The 21,479-nt window shown below is 34.0% G+C and overlaps 2 protein-coding genes across 11 annotated transcripts; both read right to left on the reverse strand.

The window, feature by feature from the left end:
* Positions 1 to 105: 105 nt before the first annotated feature.
* On the reverse strand, positions 106 to 8,729 carry LOC112291341 (putative histidine kinase 1). Of its 9 annotated transcripts, XM_090255905.1 has the most exons (19): positions 8,312 to 8,509; positions 7,700 to 7,963; positions 6,851 to 7,084; positions 6,299 to 6,575; positions 6,029 to 6,065; positions 5,562 to 5,792; positions 5,304 to 5,397; positions 5,032 to 5,109; positions 4,727 to 4,858; positions 4,372 to 4,505; positions 4,181 to 4,225; positions 3,731 to 4,067; positions 3,425 to 3,495; positions 2,979 to 3,078; positions 2,592 to 2,704; positions 1,916 to 2,254; positions 1,604 to 1,801; positions 1,252 to 1,362; positions 106 to 1,008 (listed from the first exon to the last, which is right to left on the reverse strand). In XM_090255905.1, the coding sequence occupies exons 2-19, from the start codon at positions 7,929 to 7,931 to the stop codon at positions 631 to 633; spliced, it is 3,141 nt and encodes a 1,046-aa protein (XP_090112031.1). In that variant the 5' UTR covers positions 7,932 to 7,963; positions 8,312 to 8,509; the 3' UTR covers positions 106 to 630. The 9 variants fall into 9 exon arrangements, 7 of the variants coding, with proteins under 7 accessions (XP_090112031.1, XP_090112032.1, XP_090112030.1 ...); XR_016506385.1 differs by having other exon boundaries at positions 1,604 to 1,809; positions 7,700 to 8,639; XR_016506384.1 differs by lacking the exon at positions 8,312 to 8,509 and having other exon boundaries at positions 1,604 to 1,809; positions 6,851 to 7,099; positions 7,700 to 8,107.
* Positions 8,730 to 13,443: 4,714 nt separating this feature from the next.
* LOC112291838 (protein DEHYDRATION-INDUCED 19 homolog 4) lies at positions 13,444 to 16,111 on the reverse strand. 2 transcript variants are annotated; one of them, XM_073538520.2, is made up of 5 exons: positions 14,954 to 16,111; positions 14,701 to 14,849; positions 14,502 to 14,581; positions 14,100 to 14,363; positions 13,543 to 13,755 (listed from the first exon to the last, which is right to left on the reverse strand). In XM_073538520.2, the coding sequence occupies exons 2-5, from the start codon at positions 14,764 to 14,766 to the stop codon at positions 13,644 to 13,646; spliced, it is 522 nt and encodes a 173-aa protein (XP_073394621.1). In that variant the 5' UTR covers positions 14,767 to 14,849; positions 14,954 to 16,111; the 3' UTR covers positions 13,543 to 13,643. The 2 variants fall into 2 exon arrangements, with proteins under 2 accessions (XP_073394620.1, XP_073394621.1); XM_073538519.2 differs by lacking the exon at positions 14,954 to 16,111 and having other exon boundaries at positions 13,444 to 13,755; positions 14,701 to 14,947.
* Between the last annotated feature and the right edge of the window lie 5,368 nt (positions 16,112 to 21,479).

The following is a 21,479-nucleotide window of genomic DNA, read 5'->3' on the forward strand; positions in this document are numbered from 1 at the left end:
CAATTGCACTCTTCGTTGCAATTGCGAAGACGAAACGTGCCTAACCACAAATTGTAGACTTTGAATGCTCTAAAGCAATGGTATTAAAATTGATACAGGGCTATATATAAAAACAGGCCTCTGGTCTTCACCATTCCGGGGGCCAAAAAAATTTATATACATGGTACCCGGACAAAGAATTTGTACATCAGCGTACAGCTTAACTCAACCCAACTTTGATTACGTAACAGTCTGTAATGGACTCTGGGCAATGGGTGCAATTGAATGCTACTATTCTGTTACGCCCTTCACTACGTAAGGCCTCATCAGATGACGTGCCACTGTTGAGGATGAACTTGAACTTAAGGTTGTGAATCGTGTAGCCTGTCTCCGGCAGAAAACACTAAAATCTGATTCTGAGGCCAATAATGGGCTGGCAAAGAGCTCATCTCTCGAGAACGATACCTGATAAACAGATGTCATTTGAGATTCTAGAAACAAAACTTTGCGAGGTTGCCAGTTCCTGGAATTCCACAACGGAATGAGTGTAGGTACAGGTTAACAGAACCAGTGTCATGACAAAAGATTCTGTGAGGCAACTTGGAGAAGTTCAATGGGAAGAAATGGTCCCAAAAATGCTTGCTCTCCTGCTTAAGGAGATGGAAGTGAGGTATTGGGAGGAAGATACAGGGCTAGAACATCCTTCAATTTCTTGAATGTAACGGGCTTGGTCATAAAGCTATCCATTCCAGTTGCTGAACATTGTTTTTCACAGTCAGAGAGCGCATTTGCAGTCATTGCAATAATCGGCATCCGTTTCACCTTTTCCGCCCCATCTCGTATAAACGATGGAAATCCTTTGCGGGAGATCTTCAATGGAAGTTCCTCAAAAGCACCCGATGAGTCTGAATATAGATCAGAAGGTTTGAGAGCACTTTCCTCATCCCAATAGCCCAATTCCTCATACCTCCGAATTCGTCTAGTCACTTCCAACCCGTCCAAGACAGGCATGCATATGTCCATTAACACCTGCAATCCCCAACATTCCCTCATCAGATCAATGGAACACAGTGCATAAAAAGTAAGTCACAACAGCAAGGACCTTGCTCTTAGTAAGACATGATGGTGCAAGCCTAAAAACCGCAGAGGTCATAAAATTAGTATTCAGTAAAGAAGATCTCTTACTCTTTAGTCGACCCAGTTAACCGAAAAATGATTCTCAGATACATAGAATAACCTGTTCGAGAGAGGATATGGAAAGAAATCATATACCAAATCGTAGTGTTTAGTTTGCATTGCCTTGATTGCTTCCATTCCATTAGAGGCGACATCCGCAGATAATCCGAGCTTTTTAAGCATTGATAAGGCGACCATCACATTTACCTTCACAAATACACACATTAATCCTAAAAGTCTTCAATCACAAATCGACAGTAGACACCCGAGTATGACATGGACCAAGTTCTGAGTAGGTATACATTGTGTCTTGATGTGAGCGTACATTCACAATGCAACAGAGTACAAATAACATCGTACTGATACTAGGAAACATAGACAGCTTCCCTTCACGCGGAAAGAATCAATATTAATACCATATAAACAATTTCTTCTCGAATATTCTCACCTTATTATCCTCTGCGAGAAGAAGAGAAGGCAGTTTCTTGTCATTTGCGCCAGAGACAGTGGAGGTCGAAGGTAGACTCTTTGAATGATCTGAATCAGCCATCATCAAGCATTCGATGCGAGAAGGGCCACTGGAAGTTCTTCGCAGACCTCTATCGACGCCACCCCTGTCGCGACAACCGTTTTCTTTCCACAAACCCTGATGTGCTGCCCAGGAGGCAGTATGAGAATCTAATTCTTGTTCCCATAATCTAACTTTCTCTAGAGAACTCCCAAACAACTCAGAACAATCAGAGTCATTAGTGATGCGTACTTTCAGTGAGCCTCGAGGCAGTTTGGTTGGAACTCTATTCGAGGCTGCGTCCACAACTGCTATCCGTCTCGTCACTGGATCATCGTCAAGCCCTTGATATGACTGAAAGTTCAGAAAATTTGTCTCTAGTTTTGTAGGGTTCCACATTCCAGCTTGGAGTTTGTGCATGTTGGCAGTTAAATGAGACAGATTCTCTTTCATTTTGGTTTCGCTAACCATTTTGGCAGGCCCCGGGGATCCTAAAGTCATTGGCAAACTCTTGCAACGCAGGGTAAAGGTAAAAGTTGACCCTTTTCCCTCTTTGCTGATTACGGATATATGTCCATCCATTAACTCTACCTGTGATTACAACTAACTGCTAAGTTTGCGTAGAACATGAGCATCACAAACCAAGACCGTACTCAATTAAAATGCTTATCTGACACTTAATATCGATGAACCTATACGTTCAGGACATGGCTGAATGTTTCAGACAAACAAAAAAACAGCTACTGGGCAACAAAAAGACGAACATAATTCAGAAGCTGAATTTATGTCCGTCACCATACTCCTGACATCTTCAGATAAGAGTTGTCATCTAAACCTAGCATATCATTTTGCATCCACATACAGAATTTTAGAAGATCAAAACACGGATACTAAATGCAGGAGAAAAATAATGGATCGTTAGTCATACCAGCTGCTTGCAAATTGCCAAACCCAGGCCTGTCCCACCATACTTTCTAGTAGTTGAGGAATGCACTAATGTGAACTTTTCAAAGAGAGTTGGCAAGGCCTCTTTTGGAATACCTGATCGAAGATATCACATAATCACAATGCGTTTGCAAGTAATGTTAAAGAATTACTGAACAAAGGACGCCAAACGTCTTACACACTTAAGAACATTAGTGGTTGCACCAGAATTCGTACATTATCAAGACAACATCACTCCAAATTTCACACCTTTAGATCTTCAAATCACAGCTTCTAGTTAAGGAGAATGGATATCCAACAAAATCAAACTAATCTTCCAAGCCAATGTTCACAAACTACGATTAGATCAAAAAGCATTCAAAAGAAGTACCTATGCCAGTGTCTTCAATTTCGAATTTAAGCCAGAAGTCTATAAGTGCTTGGTCACTAGTCTTATTCATCTGCTGGTCACTTTCAGATGGTAGACGAACCTACACGTTGTGCATGCTCTACTATTTAGCCAAGCCTCTTTATCACCTTTAAGAGATTTAAAAAAACAAAACAAAACAAAACAAAAATAAAATAAAATAAAATATACTAAAAAAATCAAGCAGATAGTGTGATTTAGTATATTTAAGTTCTTGTATCGTTATTCAAGTTTAAATAATAGCCCTAATTTTTCTACAGTAATCAAAACATCACCTGAAGAAGTTAAAGAATATCGATTAATTAATTTTAAAATATAAAAACGGATTCGTACGGTTGACGTCAAAAACATGCTACACGGGTCAAGAAACATTAACTTTCATTTGTAAGCCATTAGAAGGTAGAACTTACATCCTCATTCCCAGCCTGAAACAAGTCTCCAACACTGTGCATCTTCAAACGACTTTTATTATGTAATGCTTCTGTTCATAGTCTCCCATCAACTCATGACAATTAGATGTCAACCAAAATTCAAATGACTAGCAGGGTTCTTAAGTTTAAAGCATACAAATATGTTGAGGTGTAGGTTCCAAAGTAAAGGGTTTCTACTGAACAAAAATGAACAATTTGGTTGTCCAGTGTGGCAACAATGGACCAAGCGAACGCTTCTACGCGTAAGAGTATCCGAAGTGATCGATTAGCATTAAATTGACTGACCTTGAGTAGTATCATCCATCTCGGTCGTTCCATACTCAATCATACGCACTTCAGGTAGGTCTCTACGACCACCTTCCATTAAAAGATCCCAGTTCTCTTCATCCCTGTTGGGACCAAGCCCGAGTCCCAACAAAGAAGACATCTCACTCAAAATGTCGGGCGAACTGCTTTCCGTTTTACCCCGAGAACCTTCAATGCCTTCAAGTTTGTTTGTTTGGACCAATGAGTCTGAAACCCTGTGATGTAGATCGATCTTACTTGCATCCATTGAAAATTTTGCAACATGTAATCGGACCTTCACATGACCTCTTCTGGTAAATTTGACTGCATTGAACACCTGCAATGTTAACATGCATGAGATACAGCGTTAACCAGGCGATATAGCTGGGCAATATAGAATTAAATCAACATCATTTTAAAATATGCAATCTGCAAAGACCGGTTCCTTACAAGATTAGTGATTACTTGCTTGATTCGCAATGGGTCACCATAGACCTGAACCACAAACAAATCAAAATTGTCAACATCATAAACATCAGTAAAAGAAGGGAATGATAGATCATTTACATGGATTCACAAATCTTACATAATATTAAGTACATTGTTTGAGTGAAACCGTGAGGTATAGGCCAGAAGAATACCACAGAAGGTACATCATCTCCAATATCAGCTTGAATGGTGATGCCACGATCTTTACAAGCAACAATAGCTGTCCTAACTACATGCTTTACAATGTCCCTCGGGTTGAGCTCCCTTTCCTCCAATTTCATGGTTCCTAAACATACAAACATCATAGAATGCTTCCATCACATGAAAACAAACATCGACAAAAAAAATAAAATAAAAATAAAATAAAAATCTATCAACACGCTCAGAGCCACGAATAAAGCTTGTCACAACTCATATTCCACGTGAAGATAAGTTTGACAAGATATCTTGATTATCGCAACCAGGCATTACCCCAATTGCCTCGAGGAAACTAAAGAAATGTCATACCAGCTTCAACCTTGCTAAGGTCAAGAATATCCGAGATGATTGCGAGCAATACATCTGCACTGAAGACCATAGCAGATACAAGCTCCCGCTGCTCTGGATCCAATGGGGTGGTAGCCAAAACTTGAGCCATTCCTAAACCGTCACACCAACCTCAGTTATATTTACAGAACATTGGCAACTAGTAGCCTCCCTGAAAATTCTATGCTCTAGCGAACAAATATTTCCCAGAACGTGAATGTCCTTTTCAACAGCATTTTGAAAACATTGAACCCACACATACGACCAATCACGCGAGTGATACATACCAAGTACACCATTCAATGGAGTTCGTATCTCATGAGACATAACCGCAAGAAATCTATTCTTCGCCTCCATCGCTTCATCTGCGTAAACATCCAAATAGATTATCAGTTTGCATTAAAATTTGGCAACTATATCAGCCTGCTTACTTAAAACCAAAATCCAAGAAAATTTAAATCCATTTGCACAACACCACCAGATAAATTTGACAAGAAATCCTGGTCCGTATGTCCCCAGCCATATGCTTTACCAAGAAAAGCAAAAATCATATCCTCACCTGCCAATCTGATAGCCCTTCGTAACTCTTTCTCGGTTGCTTCACGTACAGCCATCTCTTCTCTCATCTGTGCAAGCCTCTCTCTTGCCAATGCCTGCAACTCCCTATCAAGTGTGGATAAGCTGACTTACGCAATAGTGTGCAGACCTTTCTTTATATATGAGGTAAATATATGGAAGGGAGTATTGCCCACTTCTAAGCCACAAAGTGCAACTCGAATCAAGAACAAAAAGAGAAAATATAAGATAAATAAAGGACCTGCTCGGTCACATCCATGCATGCAGTAATTACACCCAAAACATGCCCAGCTTTGTTCCGAAGTGGTTCACATGCAACGACTAGCCATCTCTTGCCAAAACCATCCATTGAAACCGTAAGTTCCTTTCCTTGAGCTAGTCCTGATTCGAGCACTTCCTTTTTGATTCTCATTGTCTCCAAAGCCCCAGGAAGAAGTCCTACAAGTTCAGTGTCTTTCTTCCCTTTCATACCCTAAACACAGATGCGGGATTTGAATTTAAAAAGAAGAAAAACTGACAATGTACAAACCGCATGAACATAGCTTCAGCTCGGGGCTGAAGAACAAACTACTGGAATATGATACCACTTCACATTACAATAACAACATAGATGGTGATACCCAAAACAATTCGATCAAGTCAACCTTTGCATAACAATGAGCTGATTAACAAGGAGATCGTTCCGGCGCTCAGAAGTGTAGGACGTACCTCAGGAGGAACTTTGGTCAATGGCTGGTCCACAAACCTGTTACGAAAGTTACAACACTGTGAGAGGTGAAGAAAAATAATGAACCGCCCAAGTCTAATTCTGCATCCAACAAACGCTACTATAAATTCCGAAATTAAATGTTTGATAATGCTAATTAGAGGAAGCTGAGCGGACACCAAACTTGACTCAAAACCTCAATATGATTATGCTCCCATATTATATATAGAAATCGCGAACATCTATTAGTGCGCCAATAGATCGATTCTTACTTGACATAAGTGTAAATGAGCTCTTTATCACAGTGGGATATAATTACTGGAACATCCTTCAGGACCATCTGAAGAAGTATCTCAATGTTGTTTGTTCTTTCAAGCACTTCCACTGCGTCAAGCCTGCCAAGTCCCCGAAAGTGCTCATTGGATTCCATTTCAGACAACTCCATCACAAAATTCTTCTCAAGCCCCTCAGATACACCCATTTGATCGAATGGTGGCCAAGATAAACTTTTCTCGATCGACGACTTCGCACTATCTGGTTCTTGTGTGTCTGCAGCGGATGTGCCATGTTTCAGAAAATGCTCGCTCTCAGTACTAAATGAAACGCTGCTAAAAGTGAAGTAGAAAGTATTCCGAACACTGTAAAGACTTGCTAGGATTAAAATATGTTATCCTAACATAGAATGCAATATTCAAAATAGTATCAGGGGACGATCATCGCTGGGGGCAGTGCATGAAAGGGTGGCCTAGCAACAGGCAAAGACGTACTGCATCCGCTGTAATAAAGGCTATTCTATAACGTATCAAGGTCATCCTCAAGCTTACCAAGTGTTGAAGGATCGGTAATACTTTCAAATGCAGGAAAATCTTGCAATTTTTCAACGAAACGCTTCGTAAATTCTTCTTGTACTGGCACACCCTTACACTGTTGGAAAAATGCTAGTTGTTTCCGAAGCTTTTCATTTTCTATAGAAAGATTCTTTGTGATGTTTTGCCAATACTCCACGGAAGACGCTCTACCCTTGTCAAAGGTCACACTCCCAGATAAAAGACTCTTCCCTGAAAAAGCAAAATCTATGAGAGATTTATTGCCAACACATTGAAGAAATCTGAGACGCAAAAATTCATCAAAGGATCAACACAACCAGAGTGGAATAGAATTAAACTTGTGCTGACAACCAATTTGTGGAAATTAATTGAATCAGAAAAAAGCGTACAGTAACCGATTTCGACACTATCCCTACACGTGTGTGCATGGTAAGTACACTAAGAGTACCAGGTAGAGAAGTCCAGATACTTCAAATGATTTCTAAATATCATTTACAGTATTGTACCACTTAAAGAAATGGCAATTGAAGCGTATCATACATGGTCCAGCTTCTACTCTTCAGACTCCCTCGCCAAAAATATTGGGAAAAGAAAAGGCAAGGAGATGATGCAGTGATCATCAATGGTCCCGTACAAATAGAGACTTCTTTGTTGCTAATCAGGTAACTGCGTCAAATGGAAGATACTACTGCAACCTTGCTTCTCAACACTGACCATATTTCCAATTGATTGAGAAATGAGGATCCGTCTTCCATTCTCAGATGGGAGACTGTGTTCTCGAGTCCTTGGAAAAATAGCTGGAAACAATAGTGGGAGTACAAGGCATGCGAAGGAAGGGCTAACCACCTGTTCCATTGCAAAACGGGCACACATGAATTCCTGCAGTCGTATCCAGCATCTGGGAAGAAGTGGATTCCCATGGAAAAGAGGATGAAAAGGCGGAAGTAGTAGCTGAGGCACGCTCAGAATGCACAGGCGTTCCAACCTCTGACGAAACCGAGGATAATGTAATAGAAGGCGACAGTGACGTCGGCGAAAAGGAGGGATCGTTTCCATGACTGGAGGAGCCATATTCCATATCCAGGCTGCTCCTCACCGGCACCCGACCACCTTCCATAAAACCAATATCCGCAGAAAAAACTCAGTAGCCACCAATGCTCCAAAACAGCTGCATACTTCCAAAGCTACAGAATCCAGGCCTGACACACCTCTACCGCATGATCTCAAAACGTCAAAATTCTCCAAACATGATCTAGGGCTTCCGCATGCCCCTCTCAGAGGAATCACTCAGCCGCACAGCATACGCGCCAAGACAAAACGCCATCCGTTTCCACAAACCAACCCTTCCAATCCCATCCTCCGCCGCGGCTCCTCATCCGCATTAAAACCTTCGACACAGATCGCTCCAAACACTGTTGCATTACGACTCGAAAACCACTTCACCTCCACTAATCTCACCTCACGACGCCGCAAAATCCCCCTCCTTCAATCCACCTTATCCAGCTTCCAATCATACACTCCAACCCGTCCAACATCCCCGACCTCCCACAGCCAGCACAGTCTCCAATCACTACAGTGACTCACCCTCTCGCGCACCTTAGTAACCCTAGATGTCTCTCAAAGAATGTCTGCCTCCCTATGCTAAAGAAGAATTTCCAGCAAACACAGACGTAGGTCCTCCCTCGGCGGAAGTTCCAAGGCCGCGGCAGGGGAGGGAAGGAAAAGGAACGCAAAGGTGCCGGAAACAAACAGCGCAGCAGAGACGACGACGACGACGACGAAATAGAAGGCAGAAGATCGAGGATGGGCTGGCTCGATGTGTTGTTGAGCTCCTCCAGGTAGGAGGAGCATGTGGAGGACGTGCGGACGGAAGGGGGTGGGGGGCACCGGAAAGAGGCGGGGGTAGGGAGGTGGATGATGTTGATGCGGGGGCATAGATTGTCCCCATCAGCGCAGCCCCATCCCCGCCATCGAGTCTCCCACCTCTGCCTCCTTTAAAGTTGCAGGCCTGCTTTGAAGTTACTTCCTTTGGTTGCATTAACTTATTTAATTCTTGAAACCAAGGCTAGCAACAAAATACATGGACTACACTGATTTGATGCACATAAAAGTCTTTCCAAGCGTTCTGAAGCTGAATGCACACAAATATTAACATTAATATTATTATTTTACTTTGAAAATTAATTAGAAAAAGTACCAAACATTAATAATCCATACTAATTTGTCGATTCAACGGCAAATTGAATTTAAATCTATGAAATAATAAGTATTTATCAATTGCATTGCACCTCAAGGATACGAGTACGATGACGCGAGCGATGCAAAAAAAAAAAAATAGTGACCATCATCACAATGGACGAGCTCCGCCGGTGTGAACGGAGGCCCAAAAGCCTCCACGTTCGGACCAATCACAGTGACCGGATCAACCCGGATCCACCGGGACTGGCCGGTAGATCCTCTTAAAATATCTGCTCCAAGTTCGAGCACACGTGTCGGAACCAAAGGGGGGTCGTTTGACAGACCAGTCCACCACGCTGAGTGTCAACGAGTAGGTTCGTTGCCACGTCTCCCTCGCATCCCATGAAGAGCACGAATGAATGAGAGAATGAATCGTCGGTTGGTAGAAACTTTGTTCATCCGTCGAGGTGCTGGTGGGGGGGTTGGTTGGATGAAGGTCACTTGTCGATGCTGGGACCAGTCAAATGCATGCATGCAACACCCACTCAAGCAGTCAATCAATCAATCGGGGTCAATAACCCACCACCCGTTTAGTGTGTGTTTTGCCACACTAATTAATACACCTGGAGATCCTGCATACGAAACAGAAATTTTGGGCATTAGTCTCCTGGTTGTTATTGTTGTTGTTCTATATATATATTACATCTAACGTTAGAAATATCTCACTACTACATGGGATGTAATCCTTATACCATGATTAAATTGATTTTAGTTGTAATTGTCATGCTTGCAATTTGCTTCATTTTTTCTGCTTTCGGGAATAAATTGCTCAATTCAAGTGGAAGGTGAATTAGCATTGTGTGCCTCCAGTATGTAATTTAATTACTGTTGCTATTGTTGTTGAATTAAACATAATATGAATGTACGAGTGTTGCACTACCTTTCCTTTTTTTATTTTTTTATTTTTTTGGTGCACAAATGTAGTGTGTGCAACACAATCAAACCTGTGTGTATGAATTGTGCTGGAATTGCGTTGTGACATGCATCAATACTACCAAGATAATTTTAGATATGATGAGGTTTCATTAAGATTTCTGTTATTAAATCAAAATAAATAAAAACTAAAATGTGTAAAATTAAAAATGCATGTTTGTGTATGTACATATGTGTACTTTTTAAGATGCATGCAAGTAAATTCAACAAACCTAAGAATTATGTGTTCTAAATAAAGCTATTTTATGTATATAAAAATAGACTATAAATGTATTTTGATCAGTACAAATGGTTGCCATAAAAACAAAAATATCATGTAATATATATATATATATATATATCCACTTGTGTTGTATTTGAATTTATTTATTTATTATTTATCAGATAATGAAATATTTTTTATATCATTTATAAATAATATTTCATGTTAATTATATACAATAAAATTATTTAGAGTATGATTCCAACATTAATACTTGATTGATACAGCAAATAATCAAAGTTCTATGGTTCAATTTTTAAAATAATTCATAAATATTTTTTAATTTATAGAGATGATTATCTAGGAATTTGGATTTAATAGAATATTAAGTAAAAAAAAACTATAACATTTCAATGTTATTCTTTCAACAGAAATCTGCAAATTTAGTTGTGCTTTTAATATTTCATGGAAGACTTAGTTTGACTTCTAAAAAGTGATATACATATCTGAACACGAGAAAACCATTCTGAATTTCATGCAATATGACTTTATTGTTCTAATAGCATCTATTATTTAGGACTGCAATTTATTTACTTTTTGTATTTTTGGATGCAACACAATAAATTTATATAGAATGGTTAGACAAATGAATGTTATGGATAACAAAAAATAATCATATTTACTTCTTCCAATAAATTACACATGCGAAATTATATAAAACATTCCATTATAAAATATAACAAATGTAGAAATTTTATTATATATATTTTTTTATCTTTTTAAGTTACAAACATTAAGAATTCATTGTAATTATAATTACATCTATTCATATCAGTGAGTTATTAAAAAAGTCCTCACTGAAATTAACTGTATAATAAATATTTATATTGTTTAGAAGTAACTCCTTTATATAAAACAAACAATCATTTTGTCACAATCTAGTTTTTATTTGTATTTATCACTTTTAATTAATATTTTAGTAAATTTCTTCATATACAAATTAAATTTTAATCCTTTATAAATAAATGTGTAAAATTATAAAATTATAAAACTTTAATGATTTGTAAGAGCTTAAAAATATGTCAATCTTAAAACATATTAACCAATACTAAAGCTTATGTATATATGTGTGTGTATATATATATATATATATATATAAACATAAGTTTTTTTAAAATTGACCTACCCATGAATATGGTAATCATGATGAATGTGGTTGGTTTGCATTAGTTTTGAATCACATAGTAGAGAAATAAATCTACATGTCATTTTATTTTTTAATTTTTTAAAATTTTTTCACAATGGTTAGGATAGATCAATTTAGTAAAAGCTTGGGTCTATTTAAAAGTCCCTTATATGTGTATTATAAAATATCAATACAATAATAATAGACTCTACAATCTTGTAAAATCATGAATATTTTTAATCAACCAAGTTTATAAAAGGTAAATAAAAACATATAGAATTTTTTTATTACTCTGATAATTTATGTAAAAATAGTATAAAATTAAAGGTAAAAATTAAATCTATAAGTACAATTAAGTATACCATTTTGGAATATGAATTTTTCATGAAAGCATATTTTATCTTTAAAAAAATTAAAAAATAGTTAATCAGATCTTTAAAACTCCTTAAATATGAATATTATTATTTAAAATATAAAATTGGAAACATAGTTAGTATTTTTAATATTTATTTACATTTAATTATTGTACCACTATTTAAAGCCTAAAGTAAATAATCTTCACAATTCATTTTGATAGATCAAAATTTCAAAAATAAAAATAAAAATAAAAATTTCATCATTAAAATAACAAATTGATTTGGTTCAAATCTTTTTTATGCTTTATTAGGTACAAACGTGAATCACCATGCACGTGGTATTTATTTATTGGCAACAATATTCTACAAAATCTGCCTTCAAATGTGTTTTAAAAGCCTAATTTGTCCATTTGTACTTTTCCTACATTTGTCATTAACGTTGCATATCTGATCATTTGATTTGGAAATATTCATTTTATTATTTAGCCAATTATAAAGTCATATTTTCTTCATACAAATTGTCCAATACATCAATCAATTATATATATATATATATATATATATATACATACATATACAATTTCATCCTTTGAAGATGATTATTATTATTCAATGCTAGTGCTGTGTCCAATGATTTCATTTCTACACAGTAAATATTTATATCAAATCTGTTTTCCTTGTGTAAAAAGTGATGAGGATTTTTCTTACCACACCCTTGAACAACCTTGACAATTGTATCTATTACTGTACCTATATTAGCAAGTTATTTGTTAAAATATCAAAGTACAATAAAACTATGAACAGCATCAAATTATGTAATGACCAAAAACCAATTCATTTATCTTTAAAAGAGCATTATTACCACAACTGCACGTACAGAAAACTTCAGTATCAAATACAATTCCACTGATTTCCTGGCTTTACTCTCACACTGCTAAGCAGATCATCAACTCATTCATGTGGATAATATTTTAAATTTCATGGCACTCACAAAATTCCACACTGCATCATTTCACTTCTCTCATTGTGTGTTCAATTTTTGGTGTCTGTGTGTGTTGCAAAGTAAATTAAAGCTTCTCCTTGTATACTCGACATTGTAAATCTCGATTTAAAAACAGAATCTCTTTAAACATATTTCACGTCTTTTGTTCACTTGGTTTAATTGTTACCTCGGTGTTTTGTTTATATTTTTTGTACTTTCCTTCATTTTTTACATAAATATAAATATAAATAAATAAATAAGTTTTTTGTCCAATTTAAAACTTGGTCACACATGCCACTTTTATCTTCTAATGTATTGTTATACCAAAACAATCTACTGAAAATTTCAGGTATGCATGTATGTTTATGTGTATTCTGATTCAATTGCTTATTGTTTCTTGTGATTGAAATCATACACATATTATTTGAGGTCATTTAAGTAGAAACAAACGTTTTACAGCAACTTTCAGTAAGGAGGTAAAAAATCTGACATGTTGGGTTATATTGGAGTATTGTGGACACTGCTCCCTGATATATAAATCATCCCAAACATTCAGATAAAACTGACATTGATGTACAAAAGAGACAAACATAAACATATTCAAAAATAATACCTGATTTTGTAGTCATCGGATACACAAATTATAACAAGTGATACAACAATGCACGATATTTAAATACGTTTGAAGTGATGTGAGATTTTAAATTACTTTTTTCTTCTATTGATGGTATTGTTATCTGTCATACACAAGGTAAAATTCAATATTCACTTGAATAAGCAATTACACCCATGAACTGCAAATTTTCTTCCTTTCTTTCTATTTATAGAATGGCAAAGTTTTTGCAATGAATAGAGCAACTATTCTTCACTTATTTTCTTCTTTTTTTTCATTTTCATTTCTTAGATTCTAGTGTTGACAACAGCAACTCTTGTACAAACTTTGCACGGAGCTCAGCTTGCTTTTGTTTTTCTTGACGCTCTTCCTCAGAAAGTGGTACAACAACGCTAGATGTAAAGGAAAAAAAAGTTCACATTTTTATTTAAGGGGAATGTTAAATAGACTCAGGCTTTTACTAAATTGACCCAAACATCATGAAAAAACAAATGACGTCTAGATTCATTTCTATACTTCTAGAACCAAAACCAATGAAACCCAATCACACTCATCAGAATTACCATATTCTTAATCATGAGTAAGTTGATTTAGTAAAAACATGGGTTTATTTAATATTCCCTTATTTTATTGCTATCGACAATATCAATAGAATTAATATGTATATACAACAGCAAATTAGATCCAATGGGGGAGATTGTCACACAGCCAAAGCAAATGTGAAGAATAGCGTTACTTGAGCTTGAGTTGTTGGCTCAAGGACGGATGTGGATGTTTCGGCGCTGCCCTACTTTCATCTACATTCGTAGCAGCCATGAGGACGGTGATGGGCACGCTGTTCCCGAGGTGGGGAACGAGCACATCCGTGGTAAGCAGACTGCCCGCAAGGGAGGTGCCTTCCAGAAGGTTCCCCGTGTAGGCCTTGTGGAGCACCTTGCCAAGCAGGGACAGCGTGGCATTGGGAGTTGCTCCAGCGGATTTGAATTTCCTCCAACGGTGCATGTGGAACAAGCCTTCGGTTAAGGATTGTGTTTTATTTATTTATTTATTTATTTGGTTATTATTTGTCTTACCCAACACCCAGTTTCTAGAAATCCTAGGGGTTGCTCACAAAGGACCGAAAAATATAAATGAGGATATCTTTAAATAGTGGCCATGTTGTGTCGAAATGTGCCCTACCAAGTCCTTCACAACTTTGGCAGCACAAACTGGGCAGGTCTGCATCCCCCCCCCACCCCATCGCCACAGTCAAGCTCCAGCTCTAGAGATAGCTGAACCTTAAACCCTAACACTGAATCTCAACCCTAAAGTGCAGGGAGAGGGGTGTTTTTTCTTACAGCAGCAGCTCTGGAGGTGAAGGGGTGCTCGTCCTCCAGGTGAGCACACAAGGCCGAGGCGTCCATCTCTTCATGGCAATGGGGGCACGGAAACTCCGCTGCTGTATCTACCTCCTCAGCCTCCACTTCGTCAATGCTGACTTGTCCGTCTGCCGAACACAGAATCATCGGGTTTTGGATTAGGGTTTAAATGTTGCAGGGAAGGAAAAAGCAGCAGGTTGGAGTCCAGTGAATGCGAGTGGGCGTTCCATGCCTGTCGTTGCTTGAAGGGGTTGCAGGGAGTGGAGCCGTTTGGCGGTAGGAATCCGGGCCGTCCAGATGTCGGCGTGGTCCACGGCATCGCCGGCCTCTTTGGCCTTGCCTTTGCCCCTCAGTTGGCGCACCCTGGGGCCTCGCGGGTGGAGGTGGCGGGGGCCCTTCCCTACGCCCCCGCCCCCTCCTCCCTTCCCCTTGGTGACAGGCCCTTCCTTCGTCACTTTCGTAGTCTTTCGGGCTGCTCGGATATTGTAGGGTTAGTTTGGATTACGGTCTGCGAGGAATGCGCCTGCACTTCAACCCAATACATGTGCTTCTTTTTCTTCTTCTACTCCTCCTCTTCCCTCTCGTTTTTGTTTTTATTAGGTGGAGGTTTGCAGTTGAGATGATGCATCAAAACTAGGAAAGCAGTCATGCGAAGGCAGGTGTGGCATGGTTTCCACCATGCGAATGCGAGATTAGGGTTGGATTAGGGTTTGGAGGAGGAATGGAGGAGTGTGTCTTTCAGAGCACCAACGTACGTGACGGTTTGCTGGAACGGCTGGTTTATGGAGGCAGTGGCACCCCATTCCCATTCCTCTCCTCTCCCCTTTCTCCACTCCATTGTTTGCCCACCTCTTCATCTCCTATCCACGAACCACTAAGACTTCAATTAGCTGCTTTTTAATTAGTTAGGTAGTTAATTTGTTTTGCTTTCCGGGTGACTTGTGATATTTTTGTCCTTGAATCATTTCATTCGTATCATTTGATGGGCTACTTAACTAAATAATTTATTAGAGAATTTCCTCTTCTAAAACAATAATTTGCACATACAGTTTGATCGTTTCTCAGAATTTTTTATGTCATTTCACTCTTCAAGACACAACAGGAGTGTGTGAGGAGCTTATTTCTATTATGATGTGCTACATGCTAAATTTATCGACTACTAGTCTACATGATGAACTTATTTGTGCTTGGTGTTATTAACCATGAATGCACACATGGGCATTTCTTGTTTAAATTTATAATCTCATTGCTGGAGAAACATAAACATTACTAATACATACATGCATACATTTCTCCTCAAAGAGAGGTTGATGAAATTGTTCAATATCTTTCAAAATAAAAGACTACACTAAAATCATCGCATGTTGATTTTAATATAACATATTACTATCAAGACTGTCGTAACATGATCCATGTAATGTGTTCACAGAACCATTTCAGTATTTGCATGATTTAAAAATAATTGGATTATTAATTGTGTTTAACAATGAGATAAAAATGTTTTCTATTTACGATTTTCTATGTCTGAGGCTACCACCACTTTCATGTAGAATTGTATTTACTGTCTTTACACTTTTAAGATCAAGATCTTCAAAGAACATACATCAAATTATTTCTATACATCATGAATTTAGTAATTGTGACATTTGATATTTTTAATTATACTTAAATTTATTTAATAAATATTACAAAAGTAAATCTAAACTTTTGATTTGTTTATTCTTCAAGTTTACATATTGAAACATTATGTGCATGAAAAGTAAAAGCAAACACAACACATGTGTCTATTATTTACAATAACTAAAGTAATTTAGTGTGGTTCTTGTTAATATTTGTAATATTTATAATGTTCAATACTGATTGTATATACCTAGTTAAGTACTTAGTGGGTAGTAGTGTATGAAATTAATGTAAGTTTAAAAGTAAATAATTGGTATTTTGTACTTTGTTTTTGGAAATAATTCCTAATTTGAAGTAGAGCATTGATTGGAAGTTGAGTACATTTTTGTCATCATTCTTGCTTGAAATATTAATATCATTTTAAAATTCTAATGAAAAAAATAGGCCATGTTAAAAAATATGATTGATTAAAATAAAAATTGTGGTCATTGAAGAAAAATATTAAGTATAATATCTAATGTATCTTATGGAAAAATGTGTAGAATAATTTATATAGCACATATTTAGTATTAATTTATTATTTCAATACAAACTATCATAAATATTGATTTTTTTCTCGATTGTAAATTAATAAACTTCAACGATTTTTATTATATAGTTATTTCACTTAAATAATTGATTTTTTTCTTTTTTTTAATAAGTTAATATAGCATATGAATATGAAATAGAATATAAAATATTAACTTATATATATAAAAAACTAAAAGAAGAATACTACTTTGAATAAATTATAAATTTTAAAACTAAAATAATAATAAAATTATTACTTGATTTTAATATGATAAGTTTGAATGTTGCTTTTGACCTTATATTTTATTGAAATATGAGATAGTACAAAGATATTCTATAATATATGATAAATAAATAAAGAATTCTATTACTTAAGAATTGAAGTATGACTATGTAAATAAAAGAGACTCACCATCTTATTAACAAGAATAAATGAAATCTAAAAACTACAACTAAATAAACTTTCAAATTGAGATCTTACACTATTAGTCTATTGTCTAATAATATGGACTTTCTAGTATGAAAATATTATCATTTAGTTTAGTCAAAGACATTCAATTGATATGTAGACAAATATCTTGCTAAATTGCATAATAGCTTAATAGGCTAGATATTACAAACATATATATATATATATATATATATATATATATATATTTACATAGATTAAATGAATTAGATAGAAGTAAATAAAATTGATAATATCTTGTTGAAAAGCTTCTTAGAAGCTTTATAGACATTGATTTGATTTTTTACATGTTCGTAGGTGATTAATAGGTTGAAAACTTGGCTAACAAGTTGGCCATGTGTTATACATGTTGGTGACTTGTGATACAAGTTGGCCATGTGTTATACATGTTGGTGACTTGTGATACAAGTTGGCCATGTGGTACATATATAGAAAACTTATCTTATAAGTTAGACATATATCAAAGGCCATATACAATGTTGCCATATAGCTCCTAGTTAGATAGTATATATAGAAGTAAGTATAAAGCCTTCTTTACTCTTGTCAACTCTTTTCTTGCTTCTACTCTGGTTTCAAGAGTCACTAGTTTTTTAATCTTTAGCAATAGCTATTATAATTTCTTCTTAAATATACTTATTATTTTTTTTTTTTATTGATTTTCCATCTTTCTTTGAAAAATATCTCACTTGTTTATTTACATTCTTTAAGCTCTTGTCTTTGACAATAGAATGGCTAGAAAGACTAAATTATAATACTACTAATATGTAGTAGCTACAACTTGTTAACTGATAATATGGTGTCAATTGCCTATATATCTTGTAAAAGTTATCCATTCTATTAAGACTCCTATTCAATAACTTATTAGACTAAATAAATCTTATTATATCTATTATTTTTTTATATTTATAATTTTCATTATAAATTAGACTTTAGATGAAAAAAATTGTAATTATATCTTTAGTTGTACAAAACATTTAATTGATGTTGTTGCTTACAATTTGCATGCAAACAAAATGATATTGAATTTTATCATGTTTAGTATAAGCATAGAATATAGAATTTTTGAAAGAAAATTGTAACTTTTTCTATCACTAAAAATAGTCATAGGACCATTTTATAAAAATCCAATATCTTTATAAAAACCTTTGAAGCAAAATTACTTTCTTCAATGCATGAATAGGTGCCATATATTCTACTTAAGTGGTAAACAATGCAATTGTTTGTTGCTTCTTGTTATTCTAACTAATTGCATTGCTAATCAATAAAAATATATTATTAATGATCAAATGTTATGTATCAATATCTCTAGAATAATTATTTTTGCTATAACCAATCACTTAAAAATTTAAAGAACTTTCATCATATTATAGTATAATATTGATTTATCTTGTAAATAATATAAAATCAATTTTATGGCTATTCAATGTTTTGGGCTAAGAGTTGTCATGTATTACCAAGAATTTTTTTTATAGCTTGAATATCCTTAAAAATTAGTGTATTAGCATCTCTTGATAATTTGCTATTAGAATCCAAAGATGCAATTGAAGGTTTAAAATCTTTTAAGTTAAATATTTTAGAGATATTTTAAACATATTTTTTTAAAGTAAAGTAGAATTAATATATTTTTTTTAATTTTTCATTGTATGAATCTTTAAAATATTATATTTTTCTTTAAAATCTTTCATAGAAATCTTTTGGATAAGTTTATTATTTTCTAAAAATAAAAATATTAAATCACCAATATAAAATATAATAAGAAATCTTTTGATAATCCATATCATATAAATGTTAGAATTTGCATGGCTTCTTTTCAAACTTTAGAAGACAAATAATTGTCTATCTTGTTATCATATGCTCTAAAAGAATTTTTGATAGAAAGCTCATTTATCAAAATTTTCTATTTTAAAAAAATATAGCCTTCAAGTTGATCTATTAATATATTTTAAAAAAATCTTTGATAAAAAATATTTAATTAAACAAGGATTTAATGAATTTCTAAATCTTCAACTACAACTAGTGCCAAAAGTGTAAAAGTCAAGGTTATCTTTATTTATGGAGCAAAAAGTCTCATTGTAATCAATACCTTCCTTTTACACATAATCTTTATTAATTAGTCTTATTATGTAGTGTTTCATTAAACCATCTTCATTGTTTTTGATTTTGAAAATCTATTTGCACCCAATATATTTTTTATTTGTTAGTAAAGATATCAAAGTCAAAGTCTTATTGTCAATAAGACTTTTATACTCAAATTCTATTGCTTTCTTTCACTTCCAAGCATCACTATTTTTTACAACTTTAGTGATAGTAATTTGTTCTTAAATGCTTGCATAAAAAAAACTTCTGATATATATATATATATATATATATATATATATATATATATGCTAAAGTGTGGTGTAAATAATGATTTTTATATACAAGTAATTGAGTGCAATAAATTAATATTAAATACCATAAAAAATATGCATCTAAATACTATTAAAAATGCATAACAAATACACCTTTAAGAAGAAATAAACAACTACTACAAAAATTAAGCATCTCTATTTCCACATGAAAATGAAAGAATGAAAATTTATACACAAAGTAACAAGCTTTGTCAAATGACTAAACCATCATCTCTAAAAAAAAACTATCAACAACAAGCTTTCAAAAATACTCACAAAAATTGACCTTATAAGAATATTAAATCAACTATTACTAAATAAGTATCTATGTAATCTACTTATAATACTTTCAAGCAAAAAATACTAACATAAAAATATTCTTGATATTATTAATTATCCTTATTTATTACTAATTTTATCTTTATTACAAATAAATTGATTCTTTTCAACATCCAAAAATTTCAATAATCTATATAAGTTTTATGTCTAATATCTTTAATATATATTTTTTTCTTTTCATAAAAAAAGTGTTAGAATTAAAAATTAACTTTATATCCTTATTTTGTAATTTTATTAATATATATATATATATATATATATATATATATATATATATATATATATATATATATATATATATATATTTTTGTCAATCTCTTAACATACAAGATATTATGTACATTCTTTCAAATATTTTTTAGAAATTAAAAAAAAATACTTTGTCCTTTCTATGATAGCAAGTCTACTATAATTTTTTAAATAGTATGAAATCCAGCTCTAATTTAATATCACATGCTAAATAATATTGGAATTTATATACCATTATTTTCTCTCATTATGACAAATAATGCAATCACAAAGACAAATTCATCAATTTCTTCTTGTCTTTTTTATTAATTATATTAATATGTTTTTTTAAAAAAAACCTTCAATTTCTTTGACTTCTTGTCTTTTTCTTTCGTCCAAAAATATCTCTTTTAGTGACATTTCTTGCTATAATACCAACATTTGATATCTTTCTTATAATCATGTAAAAATCAGGTATATTTAAAAGTATAAGAATGTAATTTGGATTTTCTATCTATAAATAATATTGCCTTAGAGGTTGATATCACATTCTTGTTGCAAGATTCTACTTGCAATAATTAAGTTGTGGCCATAGTCAATGTTAACTTTGCAAAAGTTCATATTCATAACAACACCCACAAAGTTCAATGCTACTTTAGAAAGCTCCTCAATAATACAATGATAAATTTCCAATTGATAAAATCTTCTAAATTATTTCTCATAACTTGTCCATTTATGTGACAATGTTATCACCTTTTTTTATTAGTGTGGTTCAAAACTTGCAAATAAAAAATATTTAAATTGAGGAACTTTTTACCTCATATATTTCTTTTGAATTCTTTGATGTAACTTCTACACTTGTTGCTTTGTTGATAATTATAAATTCTAAACCGAAAGAATGTTGAAAAATTGGAAATAATACTTGCTTCTTTGTATCTCTCTAATTCTTCAACTTTTCCAAAATTCAAGAGGTTCCTTGTATTCTCTACAAACAACTTTATATATATATATATATATATATATATATATATATATATATATTTTATTTTATATATGCCAATAGTCGTAATGATTTTTTTATAATACAATATTTTATTTTTATAATGTAAAAAATATTTAAAGAATATTAAAATGATAATTAA

The sequence above is a fragment of the Physcomitrium patens genome, chromosome 14, assembly GCF_059467195.1.
Source record: "Physcomitrium patens ecotype Gransden chromosome 14, ASM5946719v1, whole genome shotgun sequence".
Classification (NCBI taxonomy): domain Eukaryota; kingdom Viridiplantae; phylum Streptophyta; class Bryopsida; order Funariales; family Funariaceae; genus Physcomitrium; species Physcomitrium patens.